General features: G+C 40.1%; 1 protein-coding gene across 2 annotated transcripts in view; it reads right to left on the reverse strand.

Annotated features, from left to right (window-relative positions):
* Positions 1 to 2,834: 2,834 nt before the first annotated feature.
* LOC143145131 (neprilysin-1) overlaps positions 2,835 to 18,947 on the reverse strand; it is a 117,794-nt gene continuing 101,681 nt past the window's right edge. For both annotated transcript variants that reach the window (XM_076308181.1, XM_076308180.1), the window contains 9 exons: positions 9,452 to 9,638; positions 8,515 to 8,691; positions 8,332 to 8,432; positions 7,717 to 7,772; positions 7,361 to 7,647; positions 6,842 to 7,000; positions 6,667 to 6,743; positions 6,194 to 6,475; positions 2,835 to 5,978 (listed from right to left, as the gene is read on the reverse strand). In XM_076308181.1, coding sequence (XP_076164296.1) covers positions 6,376 to 6,475; positions 6,667 to 6,743; positions 6,842 to 7,000; positions 7,361 to 7,647; positions 7,717 to 7,772; positions 8,332 to 8,432; positions 8,515 to 8,691; positions 9,452 to 9,638 — 1,144 coding nt within the window. In that variant the 3' untranslated portion in view covers positions 2,835 to 5,978; positions 6,194 to 6,375. The remainder of the gene's footprint in view (positions 5,979 to 6,193; positions 6,476 to 6,666; positions 6,744 to 6,841; positions 7,001 to 7,360; positions 7,648 to 7,716; positions 7,773 to 8,331; positions 8,433 to 8,514; positions 8,692 to 9,451; positions 9,639 to 18,947) is intronic.

The following is an 18,947-nucleotide window of genomic DNA, read 5'->3' on the forward strand; positions in this document are numbered from 1 at the left end:
AGCCCGTGTAATTCGGGCTCTCGTTGTTGATCACCTCTTCCCTTGCCTCTGCGTTAACAACCTTGTTCAAAATCGCGCGATCAATAAGTTTACCCGCGTAATCTCGTCGATTACTCTGTCGGTACATTATCATCGATGGATAACACAGAGACCAGACTTTATCGAAGCTCGACAATGCAAGAGACCTATATTACTCTCCGTCGATGTAGTACCTCGGAACAATAAGTTACCAACAGAGATGTCGGTATAGTAGGTCAATGATTTTCTGAATAACCTAGGGGTACACATCTACTGTTATACTCACACTTTGAAATTTTAAACCGTACATTTGCAACACAGTCTCCTGACGGATTTTGATCACGTACGGATTTTGTAGAGGAATTTTTCTCGAGTTGACTGGATCCACCACGTGATCGATTATCACATATTTTTCTTGCGTTTCGGTCTAACGGTAATATTTCTTTCATTATTCGGAAAAATGATTCCAAGTAGAAGTGTCGATTTATTTTTTAAATGGAAGAATGCATCTTTTTGTTTTCATTTTAATTTTAGAAATTTATCCGACGTTACCTCGAGTCTTAATACTATCTATTGTTACGCGATAATTTTTTAACATTATACAATCGATGAATAAATACATTTTCTTATTAAAACAAAACCTTCTGTCCACGTAAAATATTCTTGACACTTGCACTCTAAGTAAATAATTGCAAATATTCAAATCGAAACCTAGGAACAAAAAAAAATTTTCGAAAGAGTCACCTTTCCGATATTGTTGAGCTTCATACTGATAACAATTTTTTGCGTGCAATTTCTGATTGTCCCTCGATTGCGATCCCATCCAGTGTTCGAATTACCCGAGTGGTCCAGCCTCCTGCGCGTTAACAAAATGTTAACAAAAAAAAAAAAAATGGGGAGCAATAATCGCATTCAATGATGAGAAAAGTTACGTTTTTCTCCCGGTGCAAGGTGACAGCACCGCTTTGACTTCGATCGCCGGTTGACCATAGCCGCTATAGTCATCGCGAAATTCCTCGTTCCTGGTGGATTTTGACGAGCACTCGGGATTCCTGGCTGGGTGGAGCCGCGGAACGTACTCGAACTCGGACACGTACGGGAATCGTTCCGTGCTTATCCTGGGATAAGAGACGAGTGTCATCTGCACAGATCGATCGGGCAATAAATGAATGGGTGTCTAGAAGAAAGACGTATGTTACGTTTCTACGCTCTCTAAAGAATCGATAGACGCCAGTGTCAAGAACAATGATTTCTGTACCCAATTTTGGTCCTCGAAGTTAATACACGTTTTTCTCATTATTGAATTATTTATTTTTCAAAACGAAAGAAGAATGCGCTTGTTATAGCAACCATTTCTTTGGACCTGGTTAAGCGGTCCTTGGGTCGTTTTTGACCCACGCGTCCTCGTAAATATAATTTTTCGAATTGTATCGTGTTTGGGCTTATTTTGATTGGAAAAACTTGGCAAATACGTTGGAAAAGGTTTCATTGAAAAAGAAAAAGGATAAAATAAAAAAGAAAACTCCAATCTCGACTCGAATTCGCATCAAAAATGAAAATCAGTACCTTCTTTAGGTAAATGTCAAAGTTGTGTCCTGAATTTTTAGCAATTATTCAACGTTTACCGTAATAGTCAGTCTATTTTTAATTAATTTCATATAGAGTATTTTATGACCGAGTGATTACGTTAACGACGACCAATTGAGAAAATTATACATGATTTCAATAACCGGATTCTACTGTATTATAATAGATGCAATTGATCGATCCGGTATAAGTCGTCTAATTATAAAGTTTGGAATTTGAGTTACATATGTACACAGATTCGAGACGTTTTTGCTCTAATGATTTTTCATACGTAATATACGCTCTTCTTCTGGACACCCATTCAAATAAGGAACGTTTACGAGGGAGAGGCGTTTGTTTTCGAAATAGACGACGAAACAGACGCGTTTTCTCATGGTTGGCGTTACCCAGAGGATCAGGAGGTGCCGTACAGCCGGTGACATATTGGATCATCCGCCAGGGGACTCATTCTCGGACGTAGGCCTCGAATTTCGGACGTTTGGTCGCGTAACGATAATTCTCAAGCATGTAAAATTGAAACGCTGAAGAATGGTAGCAGGATGAAATTGAAAAATTCAACGACGTTGAAAATATATAATAAATTGAATTGCGTTTTCGTTGTGTGTATTGTACGTTAGGGTTAGAAGCAGAGGAACGTCGAAACTCTCGTTTGTCTCTGTCAAGATCGATACGAATTATCGTTAGTAATATTGATTTTGACCAGATGCAAATTCATGGATGATGAAATCATTGTTTCATACAGTGAAAGCCAAACACAAGTATTATTCATCGTTTAACTACTTATAATTATTGCTGTGAGTAGGTGTGGATAATAAAGAAATCATTATTAAAAAGAAAGATAAAAATAGAATCGCGAAACCTAATCCTTATTGGTTTCAAATGCATGACAATGGAAGTACCGTTTAACAGTCTTATGTAAATGTTACTCACCGTTTAATTATTTGTAATTATTACTGTAAGTAAGTGAAAATAATGAGGCACTACTTAAGAAAAAACATTGAAAACACAGGGGAGGGGAGATGTTAAAAAAGTTTCTTGATCGCTCGAGAAGTTATCACAGCCTACAATATAAATAAAACGTTCCATTAATTTTTCATTACAAAAGCTCTACTCTACAAAAGAAGCACAAGATATTTTTCTCAATTCGGAAACTAAAAATTTCAAATATTCCTTCTCGTCGATTAGAAAAATATACATTCGTTCCGGGATAAATCACGACCTCGTATATAAACCATATTTATTTGCCATATGAGTTATCAGCCATTTACATTTACAACGGTGTTTAAATAACGTGATTTTTATGCTTTCGATTCGACTCGGGATGTCGTTGGGGCGTGATCGACGATGATCACATATACATCGTTTGTGTATTCCGATGGAAACGATCATTTATTTATTTATTTATTTATTTTTTTTTATTTATTCACTTCTGTTCGGCTCGACCATCGCGTACCAACGCCCCAGGAGCGGTCGCACGAGTCGCTTAAGTACTGCTTAAGAATATCACAGATCGCGATCCTTTTGCGTAAACGCACTAAAATTGTAACAACCTTCGCTAGCCGTCGGCTCACGACGATGAAAATGTCCGCGGAAATTTATTTGGGGAGACATGAGCGTCGCGACGAACAGCACACAGACGACGACGTTCGTTAGATCGGTATTCGTAAATCGAGTAGGCGAAAAAACGGTGCAGTGATAGGTGCAATTAATACGTGCGAGGAAATGTGGATAAAAGGAACGCACGCTTTACGTACCGTTAGGGTCGATCTATTTTACCACCAATCGGATTTGGCCTTGGTTAAATAATCTACCAACAATTGTTAACGTCGAGTTCGCGCTAAATCCGAACGTGCGATTACGACGACTCGAAATCTGCATCTTCGTAAGTGCAGCCTCAACCGTGTCGAATGACTAGGAAATCGAGAAACGAAAAGTGTTTCGGTTGTCGCGAGGAGTGAGCTGCTCGCCGGGAGACAAACTACGGGGTCAGAGACGGACGAAATTCTTATTTGGATCAACATTTTTAACAACAAATAACGGTTGTTCGTTCGGTAGAAACTGAGATTATGAATTGCAAAATAATCAATGCGAGAAACACCGCCTTCCCTGGATAGGTCAAAACTAAAGTTGATTTTTCGGGATTTTTTTCCGATCGTATGGAATACAGCAGACAAATTTGGAGATTGTGTACGGAAAGTGTACACTTTGTACAATGTTTCTGCTGACTTTTATTGCAAAATATCCATCGACATTGAAAATGTAAGCGTTCTTATGATACGCTACCTGAATTTTTTTAACTTCATGGTGGGGTTGATATCTGAGGTTATAGTAGTGGGAGTTGAATGAAATTAGAATTTTTAGAAAGTGGATGAATGTCGCTATTCATACACCTATTTTTGAAATATATCGATTTGCTTAGGAATGACGAGATTTTAACGAAAGGAATTGTAAATTTTGTGAAAGAAATCGGTGGTTTTTATAGTTTTCTCCGAAAGTGTTACATATCGAGAAAAAGTCTGTATACTAGACAATGGAGATTGTTATTTTGAGTACATGGTTCGAGTTTCAACTCGATCGGATAAGTAGTTCTCGAGAAAAGTTACCCACAAGTTCGTTTGAGGCTCTGTAGTACTAGAAGCGGCCGCATCGGGGCGACACACTCCGCGAAAAGCACTCTACCTTCATCAATACTTTGAATTTCATCTTAATACTTTAGATAAGTGTTCTTAAAACTTTAATTTGAAAAAAGAAAAGAAGTCCGATTTTTTATGATCGAAAATGTGCTGTTTCTTTCAGATCGAATAACTATATGGTATCGTCAAGAATTATTCGAACAAATTTTGCCCGTCCCGGACCGAAACCCGATTTTCCATTGAGAACCGAGCGTAAACGGTGTCACGAATAAAAGCCAAAAGCGTGAGTGGAAGAAGTGTCCTGTACGGAGAAGAACCGAGCGAAATACAAGCGAATAAAAGCGCGCGCTAATCGACACCGACGCGAGCTGAGCTACCACGCGATGAATTGGTCGGCCTGAAGTGCATTCATGCAGGTCCAGGTCAACCAAACTAAACTGAAGAGTGTGAAGAAGGGGTGGGGATACACGTTATTTACAAGACTAACAAGAGCGAAGACAATCGGTGCGCGAGAAACTAAATAGATCCGCTTCGTAAATGTTTGCAGTTCGCGTTCGCCAACCCCGTCCACACAATGTCACTCTTCCCTTCTCGACCTTCATCTCTCGCCCTTCACTCAACCTCCCCTTCTCCTCCCCGCGAAACGCTTGTTGCAGGCTCGAGAGAGCCTCGATCCTTCGATCCTCGTCGTCCAGATGATTCTGGAAGTTAAAATTATCCTTCGAGTTCGACGAGAAGAAGGTAACACATCGTACCCTAAAATTACACTCAATTCTTCGCTAATCGATCGCTTCGACTTCGATCTCGAATCCTCTGTTATTATCTCGTCCCTACTCGAGCCTCGCTAAAAAATCAGAGATGGGCAAAATTTTTTATCGAACGTTGAATAAAACCAAAGTTCAACTATACTCTCTGTTCGTGTATTGCACTCCTGTTGTATTGTTTTTGAGGTTAGATTAATAACACTTCATAGCTGTGACAGTATACTTACTTAATTTTACTCTCTATAATGTACATTTTCTTTTTAATGTATACAATTATAATACGATGGAAACACTGGTATTATTGTTATTATTGTTGTTAATTGATGAAGTTTATTCAATTGGACAGTGACATTCTTATTTCGCTCACCGTGAAATATTTTATTTTACGATTTAAATTCTAATAACAAAAATTTGTCGTTTCTTCGTTACTCGAAACTTTTACCTCGATAAACGTATTGCCCATCTCTGTAAAAAACACTTCGCTCGCTAATTCCATCAGCATGCCAGTATATCTATCGACTCGTCACAAACTAAACGATCGAAGCGCTTTTGTAATTTATTCTGCGTGTGTACGTGTAGTTTTACTCCTTGCGTCTTCTTTTTCTTTTATTTTTTTCTCCGTTTTACTCTTTTTTCCTATATATCAATTTTTCCCTCTCTTTCTCTCTCTCTCTCTCTCACTCAATCCCTCTCTTTGTGTCTATTCCTCCTGTATAATTTATTGCTTTCACTATTATAAGTCTAAGATTCTCTAAAGCGTCGTAGGGAGAGATATTAACGTTAATGGCGTGTTTAAACGAGTGTTGGAGATCGGCAGCCTCGCGGTCGCCCTTCAGGCTCTCGAAACACCGCAACAAGCTTTATCGATCGATCGATCCTTCGTCGTCGCGATCGAGCGGCCGATTCCTCCTGCGTGTCGATTTTTCTTGCATTCGGCTCGATGGATCTTAATCTTCGATCGTCCACTATAGAATCCCTACAAAGTAAAGGGACAAGTTGTTATATTTGTTGCCGATTCCCTACCGATTTCTTACCGATCTCTTACAGATCTCTTACTAATTTTCTACCGATTTCTCACCAATTTTCTTACCAATTTTCTACGAACTTTTCTACCGATTTTCTTTTACAAATTTTCTGCCGATTTTGTACGCGTTTATAAAATCAAAACGGTATTGGTGTCTTATCGAGTACCTAAATCGATTCCCTCCGACGCAGGATCGCTCGACAAATGCTGAAAAATTGGTCAATCCTCGTCGCCATTGGTCTCCAACCGCAAGACGCCGCTTTTCCGAGCCGAATCCCAATGATCGAGAACTGATGTTTTGTGGATGAAGTCTGACGTAAATCGACGAACGATTGTCCGTGCCTGATCATCACCAGGTGGTACACTTGTTTGGTGGGTTCATTTTGGTTCCGATTGGACAACGGAACGCATCCGCGAATGCTTGAGAGTTCATCATTATACCGTTGACCCTAAACGAATTTCAGAATCACTACAAATTTTACTTACAAATTTAATAACATTGAAATATGTCCCCTTCGAAATCATTCAACTTTTATATCAAACATTCTTCACTGAGAATAGGTAGTAGTAACGTAATCAACACTATGTATGTTTTTTTTTTTTCGGTAATCGAAAAACAAAATCGAAGATGAAGAGTTACCTTTCAGGCTGAGGCGTGTGATAATCGAGTTCAACGGAGAGAATGTAGGCCTCGGCAGTCATATTAGAACAATAAGTCTGAAACACAAGCGTATCAGTCACTCGATAGCACGGAATCCCTAGTGGTAGAGCGTGATTGAAGATTTTTCCTCGGACAGGAAAAATCGTGTATTTACCTGGGCGGCGCTTATGAAGAAAAGCTGGCTAGCACGGAGTCCCTCGAATCCGGGAAGACTTCGATCCTTCCCGTTCGTCAGAGTGTGCCAGGTTTTATAAGAAATTTGCAAGGCTCCGATATCTGCGACGTTTTCGTTCCTCGTCACGTTCCAGTCGAACTGAAAAAAAAAAAAATAATTCCTTCACAAATACACCCAAACATCGTCTACGAATGTTCTACACAATATAAGCATCTACTGAGATCGAGACTTTATTACCAAGATACATATAAATTAATAATTCAATACCCAATGTATAAATTTCATGACAACCAGAGATGGGTATAATTCTTATCTTGATGAAATAGTCGAACAACAAATAAAAGATAAACAATTTTTAGGGATAGTTATATTTTAAGGATATTTCAAAGATAATCTATATTCCTTCGCTGCTAATGCAGGTTTGTGAGTTGCCATAACATCGATAATTGTCGTCGTGCAAGTTATTGGAAAATTGTTATTGAAATAATTATTCCCCACCTGTACAGCGACGTCGTTTCCATAAAATTGAACCTTCCTCCAGAAGCTCCTGGCGTACAGTCTCGCGACACACTCGATTCTCGCCTCAAGCCTCTTCCAGGACTCAGGGGTGATCCAGAGCCATTGATCGACGTTCAAGTCGGGATCCAGTGGCAGTCGACGTCGATGTAAATCGAAAGCATGAAGGATCTCGTGGCCTATCACCGATCCCAAGGTCGCGTGAGCTGCATACGCAGGTCCATCGTCCCAGGACCACGACCAAGCTGTCATCATCGCCAGCGGGATACCTAAAATTAACGAAATATTTCAATACTGGTCACATTAGCATGCCTGAATCGCGTATGTACAACTTTTACCGATTGTATTCGTCGATGACTCGTAGTAAGCGGTCACGCTGTAAGGATGACGACGTCTGTGAACATACGGTTTGAAGTTAAAGGACGCCATTTTATGGAATTCTAGGCCAAACAGTTGCAAATATTGCTCTCCAATTCCGTGAACCCATTATTCGACGATTTCTTCCATAAAGGGATTACAACTGTAAATCCCTCCCTTTGCAAAGATTTTTATGTTTGGATGGAATGAATCTAGAAGTCGAATGGTGATATTTTGTAAAATATTTTAACAATTTAATTTAAAAGAAAATATTCAACAGAATATTATCATCCGATCCGTAGATTCATCCTTCTCAATATAGTAAAAATCTGCGGAGGCACGAATGTAGAATTCCCTACTATTTTGTTTTAAATTCCCTTGAAAATTTAAGCTTTTATAATTATTTAAAAATTCTCCATGAAAGCTCGGTATTTTTGTAATTAATTATTTAAAATTTCTTCTCCTGTGCTTAAGTTTTTGTCATTCGTGTTTTAAATTCCCCTTTGTAAGCTCCCTTGGTAATTAATTTTTAAAAAATTCCGGGTACAAAGTTTTCGTCTTTTTTTCGTAAAAGAGGGGATTAAGACGGTCCTCACTTCTCGGTCACGTTCCTCCGCAGCACCTTGTCGTCTACCGTGCGAATCTGTCGGAACCGTTTCAACACGCTGCGAAAGAAGTCGTCCGGATCGATCTTCACCTGCCGGAAATAGATCGTCGGTTACGACAAGCGGAAGTTTCATTGTAAACTATATGCGCGCGTCACATGCAAAGAACCTCACCTCGGCCATTTCGCGGGCCAGCAGAGTTTCGTTGTAGAAACCAGGCCACACGTGAAATCTTCCCCGCAATGAGTTCAGCTTCAGCAACGCCTGAGTTCTCGTCTCCTCGTCTAGCCAGGATTTAACCAAGATACGCTCGGCCACTGTCTCCTTCACGCGCTCGAAGAGTCCTGCCACCTGTTTCCGACAGGAAGGAGCTATTCAAATTGTTTATTTCATCGGTAAGAACAAGTTGGTCATCGTGTTCACTTTTCAATAAATTGAAGCCTGAATACAGATTGCAGTTGAAAAACATGTCTGTCCAGATTAACCCTTTGTTAAAACATATACTTCCAGGACTTCTTAAAACGTTTTAACGAAGGATGGTAGCGAATTCGTTTCTGAATCTTATGTATCTTGAGTTGAGAGCCACATGACAACTGATCAACGAGGAGATCGCACGAGACACATCAAGAGTACGTCTCACGAGTTTCTTACGATGCAAGTTTTACATAGAAACTTTTACGTTTCTCATTTTATCTTTGCGAGAGTGTCATTAATGGATTGATGAAATTTTTCTGATGAAAATGAGTCAAAACACGACGATATTCCGACAATTTTCGATTATAATCAAATAAAATGTAAAAATATTTTCAAAAATGTATAAAAGGCATAATAAAAATTGTCCGAATAGGGTCGTATTTGGACTCGTTTTCATCGGGAGAATCTCGCCGATCTATCCATAATACTTTCGCGAAGAAGCAACGACAAATTCGCGTCAGTGAAGTTCGCTTGCATCGCTCTGAAGTTCGGTCGTTCAACTTTTAAATCCACAATCATTCAAGCTGGAGAATATAAACAACGAAAATGATTCGAAATGTTTTATCGAGGCTTGTATCGACGTTTTAACGAGGAGTTACCGTACTTCCTACTTAGTTTTGTTCCTCCATCGTCTTACCCTGTTGGCCAGCGTCTCCAGATACTGTGGACTGTACTGCTGCACGTACAGAGCGCCCACGATTTCGCTGAAAACGTTTTTCGTCAATTTGAAGCAAGACAGCTCCCAGTTCTTACTGGCGGTCACGTTCACGATGTCGTGCAGCGTATCCACCGCGTAAAGTAACAGCAATCCGTTGTGAATAATCCTTAACAGTAAAAATACCTCCGTGAGTATTCTTTCCTATCAATTTTTCCCCCTCTGTGATAAATTCTATATTAATGTCGTTCGAGAGCCACGTTAGTTCGTAAAACGAATAACCACTTTCAGATTAAGAAAGCGAAGTTCGAGAACCATTATCCCTCGGTTAGATATCCGTATTATGGTAAAGGGCAGTATTTCATCCGAAGGATAATAGCCCCGAGGCTATAATAATGAACAGCTGCCCCCGAAAGCATAACGAATTAGCGCTATCGATTCCTCGCGTCGCTAGGTTCCGTCGAACGAAAACTGCGAATTCATTTATAGAAAGCTCGAAATTCGTGACTCCGTTGGAAAAATGCGAGAAAATTCTTTTTCATCGGGAAATTGAAACGTAACGTTTCGATGGGGTGGAATTCAGCCGAGCTAAGCACAGTACCATTTCACGGCACGGATAATTTCGTAGACGCCGAAATTCTGTTTCCAGGCAGCGTTGCATTAACCACGTAGCGCAGATGGAATGAAATTTCTCGACGAAGGGTAATGGACGAATTAGGCGTCGATTTACGATGCGTGCCGGGGCTGGTGCATTAAAATTTACGACCGTGCTACGTTTATTAACCGCAACCTGTCACGATCTATACTGCGTACGGACTTCTGTACTTGTTAATGTTTGACAAGATGGTGGCCCATGTGTTGACCAATCCTTCGAGTGCGTAAATATTAACCAAAGTTGATTTGAATATCGATCGAGAATACATTACGAAAAATGTATAGGGTGAACGCCTTTAACCGCGCACCGACAATTCAATTTTCTGTATTTTACAAAATTTTCATTCCGTAAAATATTCTACGTTACTTTGTTACTTAGAATAGTATGAGGCGCCATCGAGGAGCTAGAGTTTGTGGCAATGCTTGATGGGAGGAGAGCTATGGATCAAGTTTCTCCCATCATAGGAATCTTTTCTATGTGGTCGATCTATACATTTCCATACTTAGAATACATTTTCTAATTGATCTTCCTATTAAACTGCTCGAGAATCCTGTTAGACTTTCGTATTCAAAAATACATTATTTCGATCTATCTGGAGGATTCGTTTGAACGAATCACGATGTATTGAAAACGGAATCGGTGAGTACACGAATGGAAGACGAAAGTTGAAAATTGGATAGCCAGGGTTTGAAGCTGTGTATCGAGTGTTTGAAATTGTACGACGGAACGTGAAGTTCGAGAGTTTCGAAAAATTGAAAAATTGAAAACCGAAAACTAATCTCAACTTTCTCTATTTTCTTTTCCGTCTGTGAATTGTTAGTTTGTCTTCTTGTCTGTATATTTTACCATGAAATTATCGAACGTTAGAAAACTATAATTGTTAAATTTTTAAATCGCGGTAGTAGACAAGTAGAATTAATTTCACCACCATTTTTCTAATTTTCGACAAGGATTCCCTACGAACGGTTATAATTAACAAATTTTCAACGTTCAAATTTTCAATGTTAATTCTCTCATCGTTATTATAATTTATAGCAAAAATTATCCCACGAGACTATTCAAATTAGAATAGTCGCAATTAATAGACTAATAAATAAAATAAAAAATTGATTTGTAACAAATATCTCACCGTCGTGCGAAAACTAGGTAATTATAATTAACACATTTGCAATGTTACAATCGAACGACGACACTATCCGAGTGGAACTATTTCACAACTGCGTGGAGGCGCAGAGCTGACCGAGATTAACTGGAACAGCCTTCTGGTACCGGAAATGGAACAAGTCCGAGCATTAACTACGATATGTACATGGTTGAGCACAGATTGGCGGCAGGATGCGAACGTCTCGGTCTCGTTATATGGAATACCTTCGGCAGTAATTATCGCGGTGGCTGGTTGTATTCATCCGCTAGTTGCGTCTGTCTGTCTACAGAAGATAATGGCAAGCAACGCGCGCAGCTTGCCAAGAGTGGCATTTTGGAATCCCGAATGTTTGCTCGTCTATCAGTCTATTCTGTCAATATTACGGCTAACTGGTTACAAAGTCGATAGTTCGCGGCCATCGAGACGCGATTGTGCCATTTCACCGAAAGATCTATAAACATCGTTTGGCTCTCAGCACTTTTCAAATAATCGCGCCGTTGCGACAAATTCCTCTTGACAGTGTCTCTCAATCGTGTCAATTAGAGAAAGGAAGAAAAATGAGAAAGAAAAATGATTCTTCCTGTAATTTTAACACCGTTGGTGTTCTTATGGAACTGAACAATTGTAAAAGTAATTCACTGCCATTGTAAAATAATTTAAAATTTTCAAATGTAGAATCTGTACCCCAGTACTTTAGAAATAATCATAGAATTGCAACAAATTCTCCTTAGGATTTTACAACTGTCACACGAGAAACAGAAATTATTCTTTTTATAATATCAACCATTTTTAGTACTCTTTTCTTATTAGATTACGATTCAGGAAATTACGACAAATTCTAATCGTCCGTAGTTCTCAACCGTGTAGAAATTTTTTACTAGTATCTAAACTCGTGTGCAGTTACCATGGAGGCATTTGTTACACAGATTAGTATAAACCCAACGCTAAAAATTATTACCGCGTGACTATAACAAGAAAGAAAAATTGTATCCTCTGCAACCACTATTATTCGTTATAATACCCTCTGGAATTCCCAGCTTCTGGCGAAACCTACACCCGAGTACTTTGGGCACGTTCAGAAAATCACGACAAATTCTCGTTGTCAGTGTTTCTCAACCGTGCGAACGAAAAATTAACCTTTTTGCAAGCTCAACTTGCCCCTCGAATTTTAAACGAATTTCCCTACCATTATAAATGCACTTTGAAATCACCCCATCCCCTCGAGTTTCAAGTGGAAACTACAACGCGACAACCAAAGAAATTCTCTTCGAATTTTACCTGGAGAAGGATGCATTTCTCACATTCGTCGACCGAATAACGCAAAGTTAAGGTATCCAAGCCTGTCCACCCTCCCTCACCTCCCTGTACACCCTCTCGAGCAAACGCCACATCGAAGAACCTCTTTCACGAGCCACAATTTCTCCCCTCATTCTCCTTAAAATCGTGAATGGCTGCAATTGGAGTAGCTCAATCGAGGAATCAATTTACGCCTCGAACACTCGGTTCGCTAATTAAATTCGACTCCTCCCACCATCCCCTCCCACTACTCTTTTTTTCTTTGGACGATAATGAGTCGATTCGATGTTGCTACAGTTTTGCGAGAAACGGTTCCTGATCGCCCCTGAGGAAAGTTGCATCGTTGTTTGATAAACATTCCGGGCTTCAACTTTTACTTCGTCTAATTACAAGCTACTCCCTTCATTGCCCTCCCCCTTCCTCTGTAGAACATTTATTTTCCAGCGACGGTGGACTTTACTCGAAGAAATACGTTTCTATCGTTCTATTAATTACATCGTTGTCGTGAACATTTTAAACAATTAAAATGTGAAACGATGGTTCACGACTTTAATATTTCCACGAGGAATGATTACTGTTGCGCAATTATTCGAAATAAAAATTTGAAAAGAATTTGGAGTCACGCGAGGATACAGATTCGAGACCTTCCCCGTTTACAAGGCAGAGGTACTCGCATATCATTGCGAAGAGATTCTGAGCTGAAACTTTCATCTTGTTTAAATGCGAGAAAGAGGACCCCCCCCCCCCCCCCCCCACCAATGTTGAACAGTGCACGAGAAAGTATGTTTCTGTCGTTTTATAAATTAAATTGTCGACCTCGGTTCTTTTCGTGAAATTTGTTTCGTTGGTTAATGTTGTTTGGAATAACAGAGGGGAGCAAGAGGGAGACAGCAATTTCACCACGCGGTGCAAATATCGAATACGAGCGGATCGACGCTCGACGGTGTACAACATTGTTGTTCGTGGACAGGGCGTTGTTTGCACGCACCCCCGAGGGTGCATTATGCAAATTCGGCGCTATCGTCGATGGTGGTGGGGGAGGGAATCCATCGAGTCGTGCGACGACTTTGCGCAATCTGTCTCGTGCGCCATGAAATTCGATCGAGCGTGGCGAGAAGTTCGTTTAATGCAATCGGTACGTTTCGGTAATCGACGCTCGAGAAGTTTGTTCGAGCATGACGCGTCGCGTCGTTTATACGGCATCCTGAGTTCCGACTACAGTGACAAAAACTCAGGGTGGTTGCGTTACCAACCGCGATAGATGATCGTCGAAGCGAAACGATCCATGAGGAACCTATCGCGCGAGAAATCGCGTCTCTTTTATTTGTCTATTTGCTCGACGTTTTCGTTTCCGTGTAAAAATACGAGATGAAATTTGTTTGGGGGCGGGGGAGGAAGATAGTTGTAGAAATCGTATTACTTAAGATATTTTGAATTATATTTTAAATTATATTTTGAATTCTATTTTGAGATATATTATTGAATATTGTATGATTTTGAAAACAAAATAATTGTCTTTCAAAACGATATTAGTGTAGTTAATCTTTTCTTGAAGAATAAAATAATTTGTCACGAACATCTTCCAAGTCTCTGAAAATATTTCATTCGAAAATGAAAATAAATGAAGAAACAATACAACGTAAACTATTAAATAAACATTTATAGTATGGGGTTAAAGAAAACAAATTTTCTTACAAATGAAAAAACTATACAACGTATGATGTTGAAAGAAAACGTATTCGTTAATTTTGTAATATAAATATGAAAAAGGACATTTGACATAAATGTGTACACATATTTATGATTACAGCACGCAGTCGGGACAATAATGAATCTTTGTCTTGTCGATGGTAATCGATTTTGACGAACCTTCAAGATGTTGACTATAATTATAGGTCCGTTGTTGTCTCCCTCGGTTTAATTTTCCCTTCAAGTATACTTTTTTCGCAACACCATTTAAGTATCCCTCCACTTTAGACCTTCCATTCGGGCGTCGTAAAAACTTATAAAAAGTTCCATTTAAACGAGTCGGGCATTCTCCTGGGCCCCCTCTCGTGAGAACAACGACGTAAAGAATCGGTTGTCTTCCTTCCTGAACCGGCTCAGATAAGTTAACGATCCCTGTTTTTCCTCCGCGATAAAGTTCCCCGTGGTTGCTATTGTAAAACGCTCACGAATAAGTTCCTCGTCTGCTCGCGAAAGTAACAATAATTGGTTCCCATCTTCCTCTTTCAAGCCCGTTTAGATAAGCCTCCTGTTCGCAAATTCTCCGCGGCGCCACTGCTGGCGCTGCGATCGCTACCCATTCGTTTAACCTCCTCGTACCCCGGATTCATGTTCCAAATCGTCCGGAATCGTATTATTATTTTTCCAAGCCACTCATTGTCGTGGAAACGATACGCCCCTATCCAAGGACACCTAACCTAACCCAAGTCGCTACTTCCAATCAATCGCTGTTCGAATTGGCGCCAAATTGAATATCACGTTTCGAATTAACATTCTCCGACGTCTGATCACCTGTGTTTCAAGGTGTCACGTAAATGGACGACACTGTGTGTGTGCATCTCTGGACAAACACTTGTCCCGAGGTTTTCCGCTGAAACTGTGCCCTCCTCTCTGCTCCTCCCCCCGCCCATTCCCCTGACCCGTGACGAGCATCAGCTTTTAATTCAACAAACGAGAAATTACGATAACAGAACGACTCGCTAATTGACTGAGCTACGGTCGACTTAATTGTGTTTTCATCGCGAAAGACCCCTCCAAACCCACCTCCCAGCCCCCCCTTCCATCCGCGTTCGCTTGTTGTTCCACGATTCGCCCTCGATTATTGAACAAACAAATATTCCATCGATATCGGTGCTTCCCAATTTCGGTGCAATTCGATATATTAATCCTTCGAACGTGCAATTCTCGCGAATCGTGAGGGTCTGGGGGGCAGTAGAGGGGGAATGGGTGGGGGGTGATAGGGTGTTTCGACGACAGGTCGAGGCGCGACGCTCGCAATCAAGACCGCATTTTTCACGATCTTCTCATACCCCCTCTCTCGTCGAGGATTAAACAATCGTTCGGAAAATCGAACGAAACGGAATCGGGGAACCGCCCCCCTACCCCCAGTAACGACCGACGATGTATTTTTCCCCCCGATTGCTGCGTTCGCAGTTGCTTGAAATTATCGTTGGCAATTAGAGACGGTGGAAACTCGACATTTAAATTATCCAAACAGGGAATAAACGAACGTACGAAATTGTTATTTGCGTAGAAATTTTGACCGATGATTTTAACCAATTAGATATTACGTTACGGAATGAAATATCTTGAGATGATTTTTTTTTTAATTTATCCGCACAATCAAATAAAACGGACGGAGGTGAATTCGAGGCGTGAAAACGATAGAAACAAGTTCACATTAATCGTTCTTTTTTCATTCGGAGCTGGAGTAATGTGTGCGTAAATTTATCACTGTGTCGACGATAGAGAAAAAGTTCGAGAAATAAATCTTACAATAATTACTGAACTTTTTTATCTTCTTTAAGATAATTTGAGATGGAAAAAAATGTCGCTTTAATAATAATAATATTATGTCTATATTGTACAAAGATTTCAAAATATACCGAGTAAAGGAAAAAAAAGAAACCGATAATGTGACGTTAATGTGCAGAGATGGAAATAAGAATAAAAAGAAAAATAAAGTAATAATGGAATAAAAGTAAAAATAAAAATGACAACAGAGGTTATAATTGTATCTTCGGTGCATACGTAGCTGTTAACGTAACCTCGAAAGTAGTACATCAAGAATGCATACTTTGCAATAAAAAAGAATATACATAAAATAGTGAAAAAAGAAGAAGAAAACGAAAAGAAGAGTCACATTTAAGAATATTAATAATTTAATATTCCACCAATATAGTTCCACTACCGATTCGTCTTCCCTCTGGCCACGAAACGAATCACGGAATAATCCGTGGCTCGTCGACACAAAGGCAACGCTTTCGATAACAATATTTCTGACGCTCGCGACGAGACTAACGAAGACAAATGCGGCCCAAAGCGTAATTAAACTCTTCCGGTCAGGCGACTACGTTTCAGTTTCATTAATATCCATTCATTAGCCGATTCGTGCTGTCCGATATTTATTCCCGTGAGCGACGATCCACTAGTTTCCCGAACAAGAGCGTTATCGGAGCTCGTTTTAACGAAGACGCAAAGCGAATTAACGGCTGCCTCGTCCCTCTCCTCCTACTCCTCCAAATCTGCTGAAATATTTTTCGGAATGGAAGACACTTTAAACGAATCTCCGACGTCAGTCGATATTCAAATATTTCCCCGGGTGTCGAAGCTTCGAGTGAATCGGAAAACTCGAAACGAATATTTTAATTCTCGTTAAGAAAAAAGCAGTAGGTTCAGTTTTTAATGACGAGATCTACATTTTTCATGGCCCTCTGAACATTAATTCTAAAATTGAAAATGTATGCGAAACGCGAAGAGTGTGATTAACTTATAGCACGTTGGTATATTCCAAGTGAAAAATACAAGCACCTTGGTTACTCGGAGCGATTCTAATACACGGTTGATAATTTAAAAAAAAAGAAAAAATCTCGGAACGTTTGGAAAATAAATATTTTCACTCGTCGAAAATAAATTTTACACCGAGATTACTTCGTGTTTTTCCACTATGTATTCTACACTTGCGTCGAGAATATTTTATATTTTTCTACTATGAATTTTACACTAAATGGTTCGCAATGGTAATACCGTGGAATAAAAGGTAGAACGCTATCGAACTAAATATATGAAATTTCCCCAGCAGTTGTAAATCGACGTAGGTTCCAATAATAATGGAATTTTTTTCTTTAATCCCCCGGGCGCCGGTTTATGAAAAGCTAATGGACTCGAAAATTGCTTTCGAAAGTGTTCCTTCCCCCACTCTCGTGGAACGAAAATCTGGGATCCCATTTGGATCGAATATTTATACTCCCGAGGCTAACGGAGGCTCATTCGTGTTCAGATTACACGAGTAAAAGCAACATTTTGCTAAACCCTCGTTCCCCTTTTTTCGAAAACATTCGATTACCAACTTTTCATCGCCGTTGGCACGAGATACCGTGTTACCAATGAATCAATTAGATACGCAATCGAGAGAAACGCTCTCTGTTCGCTCGGGAAGCAACCAATTACGAATTAGAGGGGGGGGGGGGGGGCGTGCTTGTGAGTTTCGACTTGTTATAGCCTCGATATTAGAGATGGTTTCGTGGAAAAATGGCGGTCGTAAAAATCGCTTGGATAGAACGACAGTTATTGTACATCGTTATTTTTTATATCGCCAAACGACTCGTTCGGTTAATAAACGAGCGACTATAATAATGATTGTTCCCCCTCTTACCCGGTGGCAAAAACAGGAGGTTAAAATTTTTATTCTCTCTTCTTAGAAACAGCTACGAGTGGTATTTCTCGCGAAAGCGAGCAGTCGAATGGTCGCGCGTGCTCGCGTGCGCAATTTGCCCTTGCTTTAATTAACGCAATCGATCCGCGAGTATTTCCGTTGCGTGAAAGCGGACCTCCAGCGAACAGATTTATTCCGCCGCGCCGGAAACGCGATATCGCGGTCTGTCTTGCGCCCCGCGAGATTAAAACCTTTCAAGCGAGGGGGATTCAAAGCGTCGAAATGAAAACGGTTCCAACATTGAAAAATTCACTGCTGCTCGAAGCTTCGACCGTGAAGCTTGGAATTTACACTTGGAGAGAACCATCTGTGCGGAACTCGACCCACTGTGTTCATGCGCCGTGTTCGTGGAACGCCTATGAGCGTGTCACGCACGCAATCCATTGATCGGAACGTCACATTTATCGTGTACCAGAAAGGACTCTTTTATTAATTTATTGTAAAAAAACTGCTCGATAAGGCAGTCGTAACAATTTAATCGTAACAAATTAAATTCAAAGTAAACTTGTTTCAGTAGTAATTGAAAATCTGAGGAGCTAAAGAATCGAAAGAATGGCTCTGATAGGTCGAAAATAATCTTATCACGTCTTATTACTGAAGATCGTTATATTATTGTCGTCAATACGATTTTAGCGGAATTATTTTTACACTATTTTTATCCAGAATTTATGTTAGCCAATTTTTGAAATTCTTTTATCAAGCCCCCCCCCCCCCCCCCGAAATTTCACAGATTTCTCCATAAGGATACATTATTTATTCTGTTTACGATACCTCGAGTATCCCACGAGCCCCATTAAGAACCATATATAGCCAGAATGGTCGGCCATTGATCCAGAAACCATGATTAAGCTCCGGTGGACTCGGCGCGATCGGCGGCCTTAATATTCCGCGAATCGAGCTTAATGTCGCGGAAGAACGATGAAGAATCGAAAATTCATCCTCC

The sequence above is a fragment of the Ptiloglossa arizonensis genome, chromosome 4 (assembly GCF_051014685.1).
Source record: "Ptiloglossa arizonensis isolate GNS036 chromosome 4, iyPtiAriz1_principal, whole genome shotgun sequence".
NCBI lineage: Eukaryota > Metazoa > Arthropoda > Insecta > Hymenoptera > Colletidae > Ptiloglossa > Ptiloglossa arizonensis.